Raw genomic sequence first — 15,475 nt, forward strand, 5'->3', positions numbered from 1 at the left:
AAACACACGGAGACATGACAGAATTTAACTGTTTATTTAAATAACTTAAAAAGCTGGCAAGACCTGGTGGAAGAGAGGAGAGAGGGATTAATAGAAAGGGTTTAGCAAATAAGAATCTGTAGCGATGGACTAAGCAAAGGACTGAAACTAACCTGGCGTTCGCTAGAAAGAGCAAGGCTTAACTGAGTGTCCAAGGAGGCGGGGCCGAGGATGGCAGGCAACCGAGCGAAGGCATACTCTGATGCTGACAGGGACAGGATGGCTGGGGATTCCGAGAAGCAGAAGATCCAGCAGGAATCGGGGGGGTGGGGGGGGGGGGAGTCTCCAGTACCCAAAACAGACAGAGGCAGGCAGGACAAAGCAGAAGAAGGAACCAAACAAACAAAGATTTCTCTTAATAGAGCTCTGAGTGATTCAACGATCTGGCACTGACTGAAGTCCAGGGTGCTGCCTTTATGGGGCCGCTGACACAGTGGCCCTAAGTGGCGCTAGAGGTGGAGGGCGTGACAAAAGAACAGACAAACAACAACAAAATACACAAAATTATGCTAGAAATGATCTAGATTAGAACTGGAACTGAAAATAAAAACGTCAGTCCCACATCAGGAGGGAGATGACCGTAAATAATAAAAACTATAGAAATAAATCTATTCAGGAGGAACTAAATACATTCCATCGACAGTTGGCGACACGCACAGTCGCAGCGGCCCGAGGCTCCCCGCTACTTTTGCACCTTTTTGTATGTTTACGTCCTTTCTATGTCCTTGTATCATGACATACCCCTGTCACATCAACCGAATCTACAGCCGTAAAGACCTGATAGACATCGGTTTTCAGGCAAAAATGGATATTTCAAGCATCTTCTCACGGACACACAACATTCCATCGGAGATAGCAAGACCGCCGGGCACCCCGTGGATTGTTGTCGGGCACGGCAGGCGCCGGAGGCGGCGAAGAGAGAGGAAACAGAAACGCGGACGCCGGGCAGGCCTGCTAGATCAGCTCAGGAGCCGACCGCATCGACCTCCGCTTCCATCCATCTTCCTGACAAACGCCAGATCCATTGCAAATAAGATGGATGAGCTGCAATCACAGATCGCCTACAACTGCTACATCCGTGAGTGTTGTCTGCTGATTGTCAGCGAGTCCTGGCTGCGCCCGCACATCCCCGACTCTACAGTGCAGCTAGCAGGCCGCACTCTCCACCGCCACGACCGGACCGAAGCCTCCGGTAAGAGCAGGGGAGGAGGACTCTGTGTTTATGTGCTCGAGGACTGGTGCTCGAGGACTGGTGCTCGGACAGCAGAGTGATACACACTCACTGCTCACCGGACATAGAGGCCATGTCTGTCCAGTGCCGACCGTTCTATCTGCCACGGGAGCTAACGGTAGCCATTGTAACTGCTGTCTACATACCTCCCGACGCTAACGTTAGCACGGCACTCGGCCAGCTTCAGATCATGGTCTCTAAATAACAGAGGGCTCACCCGGACGGGGTTCACATCATCGCTGGGGATTTTAATCAAGCACATATCAAGACTGTTCTCCCCAAATTTTACCAGCACGTCAAGTGTGCAACCAGGGGAGAAAACACACTGGATCATGTTTACTCAAATATAAAGCATGCATATAGGGCGACCCCCCCTCCCCCATCTTGGACATTCAGACCACCTCTCTCTGCTCCTCTTCCCTGCCTACACCCCCCTCAGAAGGCAAACTAAGCTAGCCTTTCAGACCATCAAAGCCTGGCCCGAAAATGCTCTCAACCAGCTGCAGGACTGCTTTGCCTGCACGGAGTGGAGTATTTTTGAAGATCAGGACTTGGACACACACACCGAGTCTGTCCTCTTCTACATCAGGTGCTGTGTAGAGAACGTCACCGAGGACAGACGCATCCGGGTCTTTCCAAACAGGAAGCCCTGGATGACGAGGGAAGTCTAGACCCTGATCAGAGCCCGTAACTCGGCCTTCAGGACGAGGGACAGAGCCCTCTACAGCACCGCCAGAGCAGACCTGAGGAGGAGCATCAAACAGGCCAAGGTCTCCTACAAGAATAAAATAGAGGGATACCTGACAGACAACAACCCGCGCCAGATGTGGAGGGGCATCCAGGCCCTAACCAACTATAAAGGAAACCCCCCTCCCACATCCTCCAGCCGCAGCAGCACACTGACAGAGGAGCTGAACAGCTTCTTTGCCCGGTTCGAGACCACCACCACACACCTGCAGTCACTGCCCCCTCCTGGTTCCAGCACCCCACCTCTCTCTCTCCAGCAGCATGAGGTGAGGAAAAACTTAAGAGCAGTGAACCCCAGGAAAGCTGCTGGTCCTGACGGCATCCCAGGGGCTGTGATTAAAGCATGTGCAGACCAACTGACAGGGATCCTCACCACACTCTTCAACCTCTCCCTGACACATGCCACCGTCCCCACATGTCTGAAGGCCTCCACCATCGTCCCCATCCCCAAAAAACCTGCCATAGACAGCCTAAACGATTACAGACCGATCGCTCTGACATCTGTAATCATGAACTGCATGGAGCGATCAGTTTCTCAGCACATCAGAGACTGCCTCCCTCCCACCTTCGACCCACACCAGTTTGCCTACAGGGCAAACCGATCCACAGAGGACGCCATCGCCATCACACTTCACACAGCGCTGAGTCATATGGAGAACAAGAAGAGCTATGTGAGGATGCTTTTCGTGGACTACAGCTCAGCGTTCAACACAATCATTCCGGACATCCTAATCACCAAACTGTTGAAATTACAGATACCTCTCCCCACCTGCAACTGGATTAAAAACTTTCTGACGAGCCGCCCACAGTCTGTCAGACTTGGCCTCCACCACTCCTCCACCATCACACTCAGCACTGGTTCCCCGCAAGGCTGCGTCTTGAGCCCTCTACTGTACGCCCTGTACACCTATGACTGTTCTTCAACTCACCCAACCAACCGCATTATTAAATATGCGGACGACACCACTGTGGTGGGACTCATCCGAGGCGAGGATGAGACAGCGTACAGGGCCGAGGTAGAGGAACTATCACGCTGGTGCTCAGCAAACAACCTGACCCTGAATATCCAGAAAACAAAAGAACTGATCATGGACTTCAGGAAGATCAGACAGGACCACACCCCCCTCCTCATAAATGGAGAACAGGTGGAGACTGTCACCACCTTCAGGTTTCTGGGCACCCACATCTCTGCTGACCACTCCTGGACTGACAACATCAGGGCCCTAGTCAAGAAGGCTCAGCAACGGCTACACTTCCTGCGTGTCCTCAGGAAGAACCATCTGGACACGAAGCTGCTGTTGGCCTTTTATCACTCCTCTGTGGAGAGCGTGCTGACATACTGTCTGGGTGTGTGGTACACAGGCTCAACAGTCAAGGACAGGAAGGCGGTGCAGAGGGTCATAAATACTGCCCAAAAAATCATCGGCTGCCCTCTGCCCAGCCTAGAAAACATTGCCACATCCTGCTGCCTCAGGAGAACCAAGGCCATCACAGGAGACCCCTTACACCCTGCTCACCCCCTGTTCGACCTGCTGCCCTCTGGAAGACGCTACAGGTCAACAAAATCTCACACATGCAGACTGACAAACAGCTTCTTCCCCTGGGCCATACGGACTGCAAACACCCATGGATACACACACACACACTCATTCAGGAACAATCTCCCATAACCCCCCCCCCACACACACACACACACATACACACACACTTTAGCACTAAACACTACAGCACTTTAAACTGTTATTTATTCTGTAAATTAGTCACCGATGTCTCGTTTTTAAAATTTTTATGCCGTACGTTGGTTTTTTATCATCTTTGTACATATTCAATGCCTTGTTGTTGTTTTCGCTCCTGTCTTTTAATTCTATGCTCTGTGGCGTACTGTAGCTCTATGCGAGCATCTCTCAAATTTCACTGTACCACCAAGTACCGTGACAATAAAAGACTATTCTATTCTGTTTCATTCACTTATTTACAAAATGCGATTTTTTTAAAATGTGTTTTTTTCGCTCATTTATTCCATCATTATGATCTATAGATGTTTTTATCACAGAATTCTGAAGGAAATGTTGTAGTCGTACACGAGGAAGGACTTGGATTTAAAAGTTATAGAACAGGGTACTAGAACCAAAAAAGTTAGAGAACCACTTCTTTAGAGCATCCAAGAAAACATAAATAATGTGTAAATCACCAACTTATTCACTTGTAGAAATCTCAGTCCTTCCAAATACACACATTTAATGAAACTACACAATATTTGCAGACTCACATTATGGAAGTCATTTTTAATCTCACATTGTGGAAAGGCAAGGCAAGTGTATTTGTATAGCGCGTTTCATACACAAGGCAACTCAATGTGCTTTACATGATAAAACATTCAACAGTTTAAAATCAATAAGAACATTTCAAATCATCAGTAAAATCAATTAAAATCATCAACAAACACATGACATCAACAACATGACCATAAATCTCTCTCAATCATATACAGTAGAGAAAAAAAGTTCCTTTAACTTTGATTTAAAAATGTCCACATGTGATGCTGACTTCAGCTCTGCTGCAGTTTGTTCCACTTCTTTGCAGCATAACAACTAAACACAGCATCACCATGTTTACTGTGAACTCTGGGCTCCACTATCTGACCTGTGTCCATAGATCTCAGAGACCTGCTGGGTTCATACCTGACTAACATCTCACTGATGTATTCTGGACCAAACCCATTCACACATTTATAACCAGCAGCAGAACTTTACAGTCTCCTCTGAGGCTGACTGGGAGCCAGTGTAATGTGTTCTGACCTCTTTGTTCTGGTTCAGACCTGAGCTGCAGCGTTCTGAACCAGCTGTAGATGTTTGATGAAGACCATTACAATAGTCCAGTCTGCTGGAGATAAAAGCATGGACCAGTTTCTCCTGATCTTTCTGAGTCATTAAACCTTTCACTCTGGAGATGTTCTTTAGGTGGTAGAAGATGTTTTTGTGATAGATTTGATCTGATGCTGAATGTCAGATCTGAGTCAATCAGAACACCAAGGTTTTTGACTTGGTCTTTATCTTCTAAAGATCCAGACTCAGATACTTGCTGACAGCAGTCCTCTTTTCATTGTTACCAAAGACAATCACCTCCATCTTGTCATGGTTTAGTTGAAGGAAGTTTTCACTCATCCATCAGTTTACTTTTTCTAAGCAGTCACACAACACCTCAATGGGACCATAGTCATCTGGGTTCAGTGATAGATATAGTTGTGTATCATCTGCATAGCTCTGATAATCAACCTTACAGTTGTGTAAAATGTGTCCTAAAGGAAGCATATAAAGGTTAAACAGAAGAGGTCCAAGAACAGATCCCTGAGGAACCCCACAGGACATTGGTAATCTGTCAGATTCAAAGTTTACAATGCTTACAAAATAACTTTGATCCTCCAAGTAGAACTTAAACCATTGCATTACTTTACCATTTTGTCCAACCCATGTTTACAATCTGTGCAACAAAATTGTATGATCTACAGTGTCAAATGCAGACTTAGATCCAACAGAATGAGAACAGATACTTTTCCAGAATCAGTGTTCAACCTTATGTCATTGATCACTTTGAACTCCTAATGTTTCCAAAATCCTGCAATTTCTCACAATAAATCCCATAATATTCCCCTATCAATCACACAAAAATAGCTCACAAAATGAATGAAATGAGAAGAGAAGCTCGATAAGGACATGTGTCACGTAGTGCTTGGATACTGTGTGGATGACATATTTACATGTGGAAGTGCATAATAATGTTAATCTGAAGTAAAAACTCGAAATATGTTTTATCATGAGGCCAAGTGATCAAAACTGTAATTAATCACCTCCTTGCTTCTCAGTTTATTCAACAACGTCTCAATTATAATTGTAACTGTAATGGAAAAAATATGTTGCTGTAAAGATAATTGACTTTGTAATTGTAATTGTAATGGCAATTCTATAAAAACCGTCAGTTATAATGTAATTAAACACAAACCATGTGAAACATGTTACAGTTCTATCTATTACACATACGTAGTTATTGATTATTAAATTATGTTTCAGATCAACTTTTCTCACTAACTATCCTAACAAGGTAATCAATAGATGAGAAACTAATTAAATGATAAATAATATTTATTAGTGTATTTTACAGCTGATTATAGACATGGGTCAAACTGACCCATTAGCATTAGAGATGCTAACAGAAAGCTAACACAAGAGGAATGTTATGTTTAATCAGGCTTATTTATTAAAGGATCAGTAATTGTGATTAATTATAATCGAACTTTTTTAATTGAGAATGTAATTGAGTTGTAACTGAACATGGATAATTGAAGAAGGAATGAAATCAAACATTCTATAACTCTCTGTAATCCTAAGAAAAGTCAACAACTCTGCCTTTTTCCACTGTTGTGAGTCACATAATAAACACAGATCTCTATAATAAGTGACTACATGAAAGTACAGGCTGAGCTGAATCCACTGATATACAGGTCGGGTATGTTACGTACCAAAACAACGCCACAAAATCAGAAAATACACAGTGATGACAAATGGTGTCTTACCTTTGTTGTTTATTATCAAAAGATAATGTCATTATGTATAAACTGCCATTTCACAGTCGAGAAATCCGTCCAATGAGTGCACAGAGCTTGTGCTTAAAATTGCCAGTCCCTCCTTTAACCAGCTCTGATTGGCCAGGGCTAAAGCCACTCCCATAGTGTTTGATATCACCATTTTCTACAGGCTCTGAGCTTTCCAACACTGTGTCAATTATTCTGATTGGTCAAAGCATGTGTCACAGCATCAAAAAGTGGAACGGAAAACAGCATTACGCATGACACAGCAGAAACCTGGATAAATGTGTTTCAAACCAAATTGAAACACCTAGTGGTGAAACATAAGACTAACAATAATTGGAATCAATTTGACTGACATATTACAGTTACACACCCTGAACTTTTTTGTACAAAAACATGTATCTTTGACCTAATGTTTATTATTGCCAAACTTTCTGCAGTTGATGTCCATACATTCATTCCAGGTTGCCGGTTCTACGGGGCTAGCAACAGGAGCAATTGCACGGGGCCCAGGCTTGCCGGGGGGCCCTCCTCCCCAGTCCTCCCAAAAAATAAAATTCTGATGCCGCACGCGCAAGAGACACTTGAGTCGACGCTTCAGATTCAGAGCGTGACATGCCAACATGTCGGTAAATAGATTAAACTTGGGTTGCCAGAAATGGAGAGATGTAAAATGAAACGTAGAAAGTACAAAAAAGAGGCAGAAAATGCTAAAAAGGTTTACGGTTCGTGGCTTAACGTTCCAGCAGCAGCAGAACAAGAAGACACTGTGGATGTCCCTCTGTGTGAAACTCAACACACACACACTTACCAAACCCCCCACCTCCACTCACTCACCTCAGCAGCCACAGCAACAATATTTAGAGTCAAATGAAGAGTTGGTTAGTAAAAAATGGTTTGACTTCAGAGTGTCACTGATCCAAAGGTGTCCACGGGTCTAACATTATAAACAGGACTCAAAACAACAACATTAAGGGTCCTACTTCAATCTGAACAAAAATGAGCCATATAGGTCATGTAGATTGAAGAAGCTTTGAAAGTCATTATTTGTTTTGGGTTTGTGTTTTTTGGAGAAAAGTGGCCGAGACTTAAGAGGTTCTAAGGATGTCACACATTTTACTCTTTAAATCAAACTGATGATGATAAACTGTGTCTGTGTCGTAACCAATAAAAGCTTTAAATTGTATTAAAGTGTGTCAAGCATCCTGCTGCCCTCCCATAACACTGCTAATGTTATTAGCCACGTTATTAGCCACGTTAGTCATGCAGATCTAAAGCACGCCATTAGCTGAGAGGGAGCGCCAGCGTGGGAGGGGCTAAAGGGCCACTCACGCTTTACCTACAACTGGATCACCGTAGCAACAAGTCCACTTCAAAGCTATTTGACACAAATCGACCACACCTATCCACCACTGTCAGTGCGTCCACACACACACACACACACACACACACACACACACACAGTAAAAACAGCGTTGACCTGTAGAAAGGTGAAGTGCCTCTCTACCTCCTCCTCTGCAGGAATAAAACACTCAGTGTGTAAATGTGTTACACAAACTGAAGAAGTGCAGTGTGTACTTCCAGTGTTGATGTGTGTGTGTCGCTGCTACTGATGTGTGAGAATGAACAGAGTTTACAAACATTTTTCAAATGTGGAATAGATAAATAAACATGCAGCACATACTGCACATAGAAACACTAGATCTGTTATTGCCCTTTGTTACAGATCCATAAAGAATAGATCTGTTTCTAAATGTACAAACATGAACCAAATCCTCCATGAAGGCACATTAACATGCAGATGATGGAAAACGTCTGTGCAGCGTTCGCTTCATTCCTTCATTATCGTCTAACCTGAAGATGTTTTCACTCCTGTTGGAGTCTTTGCGTTCTACTTATTGCTTCTTTGACTCTTCTGTCCTCCCTGTGTGTGTGTGTGTGTGCGTGTGTGTTTGGGGGTGGGGGTGGGGGTGCCTTTGATTGTGAATAGCTCAGATCGGGGTGTCAAACTCTAGCAACTCACCACAGCTTTCTTTCTGGCCCACGGTTGGAGGATTTTGTCTGTATTTTTGTACATTATATTGTAAAACATTACAACAAAAACATGAATGATTAGTAAATCACCATAATATTTAGTTCAATATATCTCAGTCCCTCTCAATTCAGAGGACGTCGGCATGTGGTGGGCCAGGGGTCACATGTGCAAAGGCACAAAATGACTTTAAAAAACATACAAAATGACGGTGAGTTCACACACCTTCTTACTGAGTCTGTGTCTCTGATGGTCAATCCTCGCCGTCCTCAGCCAGCTCAACGACTTCATTGGTCACTAGTTGTTGCAGACGGAGACGTTTCCTGCATCGGCCTCAGTATCACCTGCTCATCTGATATTTTTCTGAGGAGCCAAACCTCAAACATTTCCATAAGTCAGTGTTAGTAATGTTTATTATTCACTAAGATTCAGCAGCTGCTCAGCAAAGGGTGAAGTAATGAAAGGTGTTCTCTATCTTATTCTCATATCTTTTAATTCTTCCTCCACAATGTGCAAGATCTTATCAACCATGTCATTCTGTAAAATCACTTTGACGTTTCTGTTAAACATTTTCTCCATCTACATCTCCAATGATCAGAGTCTCAGGTTCTGTTTTCCTGAAGCTCTGTCAGTCTTCACCATGCTGTGAGCTTTGTGTTCCCAGAGCAGAACTCTGTGCATTCACTAATGTTTGCCGATACCGTAAGGGGTCCCGGTACGGCAAACACCAACAAAGAAGAATCTATCAAAAGTGTTTGCCTTAACGCGTAACTCAGAAGTTAAACAGGTCATATCTTTTTTTAAATATCGCTGTATCAGCATGTATTACTATCGGCCCATAATCAGTGTACAGGTGCTGGTCATAAAATTAGAATATCATGCTTCCTGTTGCTGACCAACTTTATGGAGATTTAATTTCATTTTCCAACAGGACCTAACACCTGCACACAGTGCCAAAGCTACCAGTACCTGGTTTAAGGACCATGGTATCCCTGTTCTTGATTGGTCAGCAAACTGGCCTGACCTTCACCTCATAGAAAATGGGGACTCCAGGCAAAAGTAATATTCTAATTATCTGAGATACTGAATTTGGGATTTTCATTAGTTGTCAGTTATAGTCGTCAAAATTAAAAGAAATAAACATTTGAAATATATCGTCTGTGTGTAATGAATGATGGCAAGGCAAATTTATTTGTATTTCATGCACAAGGCAACTCAATGTGCTTTACATGATAAAACATTCAATTGTTTAAAATCAATAAGAACATTTAAAATCATCAGTAAAATTAATTCAAATCATCAACAAACACATGACATCATCATCATGACCATAAATCTCTCTCAATCATATACAGTAGAGAAAAAAAGTTCCTTTAACTTTGATTTAAAAATGTTCACATGTGATGCTGACTTCAGCTCTGCTGCAGTTTGTTCCACTTCTTTGCAGCATAACAACTAAACACAGCATCACCATGGTTACTGTGAGCTCTGGGCTCCACTATCTGACCTGTGTCCATAGATCTCAGAGACCTGCTGGGTTCATACCTGACTAACATCTCACTGATGTATTCTGGACCAAACCCATTCACACATTTATAACCAGCAGCAGAACTTTACAGTCTATTCTGAGGCTGACTGGGAGCCAGTGTAATGTGTTCTGACCTCTTTGTTCTGGTTCAGACCTGAGCTGCAGCGTTCTGAACCAGCTGTAGATGTTTGATGAAGACCATTACAATAGTCCAGTCTGCTGGAGATAAAAGCATGGACCAGTTTCTCCTGATCTTTCTGAGTCATTAAACCTTTCACTCTGGAGATGTTCTTTAGGTGGTAGAAGATGTGTTTGTGATAGATTTGATCTGATGCTGAATGTCAGATCTGAGTCAATCAGAACACCAAGGTTTTTGACTTGGTCTTTATCTTCTAAAGATCCAGACTCAGATAATTGCTGACAGCAGTCCTCTTTTCATTGTTACCAAAGACAATCACCTCCATCTTGTCATGGTTTAGTTGAAGGAAGTTTTCACTCATCCAGCAGTTTACTTTTTCTAAACAGTCACACAACACCTCAATGGGACCATGGTCATCTGGGTTCAGTGATAGATATAGTTGTGTGTCATCTGCGTAGCTCTGATAATCAACCTTACAGTTCTGTAAAATGTGTCCTAAAGGAAGCATATAAAGGTTAAACAGAAGAGGTCCAAGAACAGAGCCCTGAGGAACCCCACAGGACTTTGGTAATCTGTCAGATTCAAAGTTTACAATGCTTACAAAATAACTTTGATCCTCCAAGTAGAACTTATACCATTGCATTACTTTAACATTTAGTCCAACCCATGTTTACAATCTGTGCAACAAAATTGTATGATCTACAGTGTCAAATGCAGACTTAGATCCAATAGAATGAGAACAGATACTTTTCCTGAATCAGTGTTCAACCTTATGTCATTGATCACTTTGATCAGATCAGTTTCTGTGCTGTGATGAGAACCAAAACCTGACTGAAATGTATCAAATATTTTGTTGAATGTTAAGAATTCACTCAGTTGGTTGAAGACCACCTTCTCAATGATCTTGGCCATGAATGGAAGGTTCTGATTGGTCTATAGTTAGTCAGTATAGAGGCATCCAGTGTTCTCTTTTTAACAGAGGTTTCACAGCAGCTACTTTCAGGGATTTTGGTACGGTGCCTGATTGGAATGAACAGTTAATTATCTGATACTAATCAGTGATAATTGACTTTACAACAGTTTTAAAGAAGTTTGAGGGTATTGTGTCAAGGCAACACGTTGATGGATTCAGCTGCTGAACAGTCTCCTCTATTGTTTTTGGGTTCACTGTAATAAACTCTAACATTGTAGTTGACTCCTCCCTCAGTGGTTGAAGCTGTTCAAGCTTTTTGTTATTTTGCTGCTTTGTTTTGAATTTAATATACAATTTTCACTTTTTGAATGGAATGACTGAAATAAATCAACTTTTTCATATTCTATTTTTATGAGCAGCACCTGTAAGGGTATCGGCATCGGGACAAAAAAAGGGCATCAGAACAACTCTAGCATTCACCAGTGGAGCAATCTATTCTCCAATTCTACTTTAAACTGGGTTTGTGGTTTGGTGCGTTTTCTTCCACTTCTGCATCTGTGTAGACAAATGAGTTGAAGTCGAAGTTGGGGGGGCTGCTTAGCCTGGGGCTCCTTGGCCCCCACTCTTTCTACTGGCCTGGCTGTTCCTTCAGTTTCGGGGCAGTGCTTGGGTTTACAGTAGCGGTTCTTCCACATACATTGGTCTAGGATGAACTGACATTCCTTGGACTGTGGGACTGCTTCCCTGTGTCCACAGACACCACCATTATACTTAAGCTTCACACTTGTCACCAGACTGGATTGATTACACAACACAATAAGCACAATATACACATGCTGTCAACCTTTGACAGCATGTGTATATTGACAAAAGAAGAACTCTGAAGCGTCATCATTAAAACAGAAGAAGAACCTGGAAGTTGAGAGACACTCGCAAATCTCAGCAAAAAGAGCTTTGAAAAAGAAAAGGCAACAATGCGATGGACCAGGAACGTTCTGGACAGACGTGGTCAGTACAATTTTACAGCGGTCTTAGTGTGTTCGTGCATGCGCAGTGTGAGAGTTTGAGTTAAGCTGGTCCGTGGCACTGCTTCCACAGCGATACCCTCACGAGGAGCCACCAGGATTTCAAACAGGTTTGAATGTCTTGTGACCAAACGATTGCTGATCGGAAGCTGGTTGTGAGGTGTTGATCACTTGTCGTGACCCCAAGTATACTATACTATACCCCAGAAATAGATGTATGAGTGAAAAATCACACAGTGTATGCCCACCTTTAGTTAGTCACAAATAAGTTTAGCAGCAGGTCTGCTGTTCCTGCAAACAGAACGGCTCACACGCCAGTGAGTATCAGAAGCAAGAGTGTGTTCTGAGACTTGGGTGTAGATGTTTTATCTTTATGGACTGGGCGTACCCAGTACAGTAGTGTGGTTAGTGACAGTTATCAGTCACACCACAGACCAACCCATGCATCTGTGATTTCTGAGCTTTTATGTGGCATCAACAAAATGTGGGTGTGTGGGTGTTGAGTTATGCTAACATGAAGCTAACATGCTACTGGTTTACAGAGATAAGAACTGGTAGTTATAGATATAAACCTAATAATATATTTAAAAGAGAAGGAGCTGAGAACAGTTTGAAATAGAGAGATTTTATTGGTGACAGATCAGATGTACTCTCTACCTCATCAACACTTCCTGTTCCATCATCCAATCATCTTTCACCTTTCTAATAAAACTCACACCATCATCCACTAAAGAGAAAGAGAAGTTAGCCAACGTGCTGTCCAATAGTGTTACTATGGTTACATATAAAGCTGCTATATACTAGCATCGTGTCATAATAATACTGCAGAAGAAGAACCTTTCAAACAACAGAAAGGAAGTGTTGAAGCAACAAGCGCTTATTAACATTGGTTATTAACATCATCATCATCATCTGACTCTGCTTTAGTAACAATGACTGGTTTACATTCCTGTAAGACATGCTGAGGGAGCAGAGCCTCGTAAGCGTAGCGAGCCTCGTTAGCTTAGAGAGCGTTAGCCCCAGTTACAGAAAGAAACAGAAGAAAAGCAGCATGAAGCCTGTTCACCTCCAACACTAACTAATAACAACTCTAGGGCTGAAAATGCTAAGCTTTTAGATCAAACATCTAATCCACCGTCAACCAAAGCATCTCGTCTCATCGGTCGCTCGCTGATGACGATTATTGTTTTTAAAGAAGTGACGAGCTCTGATGACGCTCAGCGTGAGCAGAGATAATGTTTGAGATGGAAAGATTTGACGGGAAATTAAGGAAAGAATAAGAGGCGGGGTTAATCAATGTTCAGGGAGGAGCTTATTCAAGTTTTACGCTTAGTGAGAATAAAGAAAACAAAACAGGAAGAGGATATTGTATTAGGATGTCAATTCATTTGTGCAGCGATGATGCTACGACTGCTGAGAAGGAAGTCACACACACGCACGCACACACACAGGCACGCACACACACACAACTTCTACAAACACTAGATGCTAAAATGAAGCGTGTTTCACATTGGTGGATTCAGAATGAAATGGAGACGATGAAGAGGAACACGATGATGATGCTTTCAACTTAATCCCTGATGTTGCAGAAAATAAATGCATGTTCATGTCCATGTTGCTATGCTACATGATGCTACAGGTGACGCTCAGTGTTATTGGAGCTACAGTTTGAGGCTGGTGTCCAGTTTCAGCGCACAGCAAACACACGTTGTCTCGATGTTGTGTTGGGTTGTTGTGAGTCAGTGCAGGTCGTTACACACTGGGACCGCTCACACACCTTCCCTTTATTTTACATTAAGTTTGTTCCACTAGTCAGTGCAGATCAATCACGTCTGGTCAAAGATAACAAAGCTCACTGTTGTTGTTCGACCGTCTGTCCGTACGACTGTCTGTCTGTCTGTCTGACAGTAATAGTAAATGGACTTAATTTATGTAGCACTTTATTTATCCCTACACTGAAGTAGTCCCAAAGCACTTTACATATCAGCTCATTCACCCATTCACTCACATTCACACACCAATACGACTGTCCATCTGTCTGTCTGTCCGTCGTCCGTCTGTTCGTCGTCCGTCTGTCTGTCCATCTGAGCAGACACAGGGTGAACCATGCAAAGCCACTGGTGAAGTGGTCAGTGGTGGTGAACTGGTGAATGTTTAGGATTCAGTAACACAAACGGAATAAATGAATGAATGAATGAGGCGAGCGTCATAGGCCTTGGATGTAGCTCCGCCCCTTTCCTTCCTGTGTGTTGGTGATGCTGACTCAGCAGTATTCAGTGGCTGAGGAAGTCGATGCTAGCTTTGACGGTGCGTCCCGTGGACACGTCCATGGCCATGGCTCGTATCTCCGTGTCTCCAAACTGCATCAGAGTCTGGATCTCTCGTCGCGGCGCGGCGCTCTCCGTGCCGCTCACATCCAGGCGCAGCGTGCCACACTTCCTGACGCCCGGTTCGCTGATGAAGGCCACTCCCTCTTTCTCTGAGCAGTACACGTGGATGACGATGACCTGCTGCGACGGCTTGGCTGGCGTGTAACTCCTCTTCACCGACTCGCCCAGCGCCACCGACTGGTCGGCGGCGATGAAGGTGTCGAAGACGTCGGTGCACCAGCGTGTGCCGTCCTTCACCAGCAGCTTCTCCAGCGGATGTTTGCCCTCCACAAAGCGGTTGAGAACACCCACGCCGTAGGTGAGGGGCGAGCGGCGCACCTTGATGACGCTGGGGTCCAGGCCGAACAGCACGGCGCCCTTCAGGATGGTCAGACCCACGTCGTGGGGAATGATGATGCGGCTGCGGCCCTGCAGCATGTTGTGGACGGCGTGCTGCAGCAGCGGTGACTCAGCGAATCCTCCCACTAAGAACAGGAACTTAATGTTGTTGACCTCAGGTTTGTCAAAGAGCTCGTCTGCAACACAAACACAACAATTACTGACAAACTTCATCAACCAATCCTTCCCCTGAGGGAGAGAGCTAATGCTGAGTTTGCATGTGCTCGCTGCAGCAGTTATTGAAAGTTAACCAGAATAAGAAAAGAGCGAAACCTGGCCCACATAGACATAGACAGCAGCTACAACAAACAAACATAGATGAATGAAAAACACTGTAGGACAACACAACAATAAATCATTTAAAATGTAGACAGTTTAAAAAAAAACACTGATCATCACATTTAATACAATGAGTTCATCTGTGAATGCTGAGAACCCTGAAAGGACAAATCTACACTTTAAGTTCTA

At 43.6% G+C, this 15,475-nt stretch overlaps 1 protein-coding gene across 1 annotated transcript in view; it reads right to left on the reverse strand.

The window, feature by feature from the left end:
• Positions 1-12,878: 12,878 nt before the first annotated feature.
• hspa12a (heat shock protein 12A) overlaps positions 12,879-15,475 on the reverse strand; it is a 69,702-nt gene continuing 67,105 nt past the window's right edge. The window contains exon 12 of the mRNA XM_028469261.1: positions 12,879-15,144. Coding sequence (XP_028325062.1) covers positions 14,513-15,144 — 632 coding nt within the window. The 3' untranslated portion in view covers positions 12,879-14,512. The remainder of the gene's footprint in view (positions 15,145-15,475) is intronic.

Source organism: Gouania willdenowi, chromosome 15 (assembly GCF_900634775.1).
Source record: "Gouania willdenowi chromosome 15, fGouWil2.1, whole genome shotgun sequence".
Lineage (NCBI taxonomy): Eukaryota > Metazoa > Chordata > Actinopteri > Blenniiformes > Gobiesocidae > Gouania > Gouania willdenowi.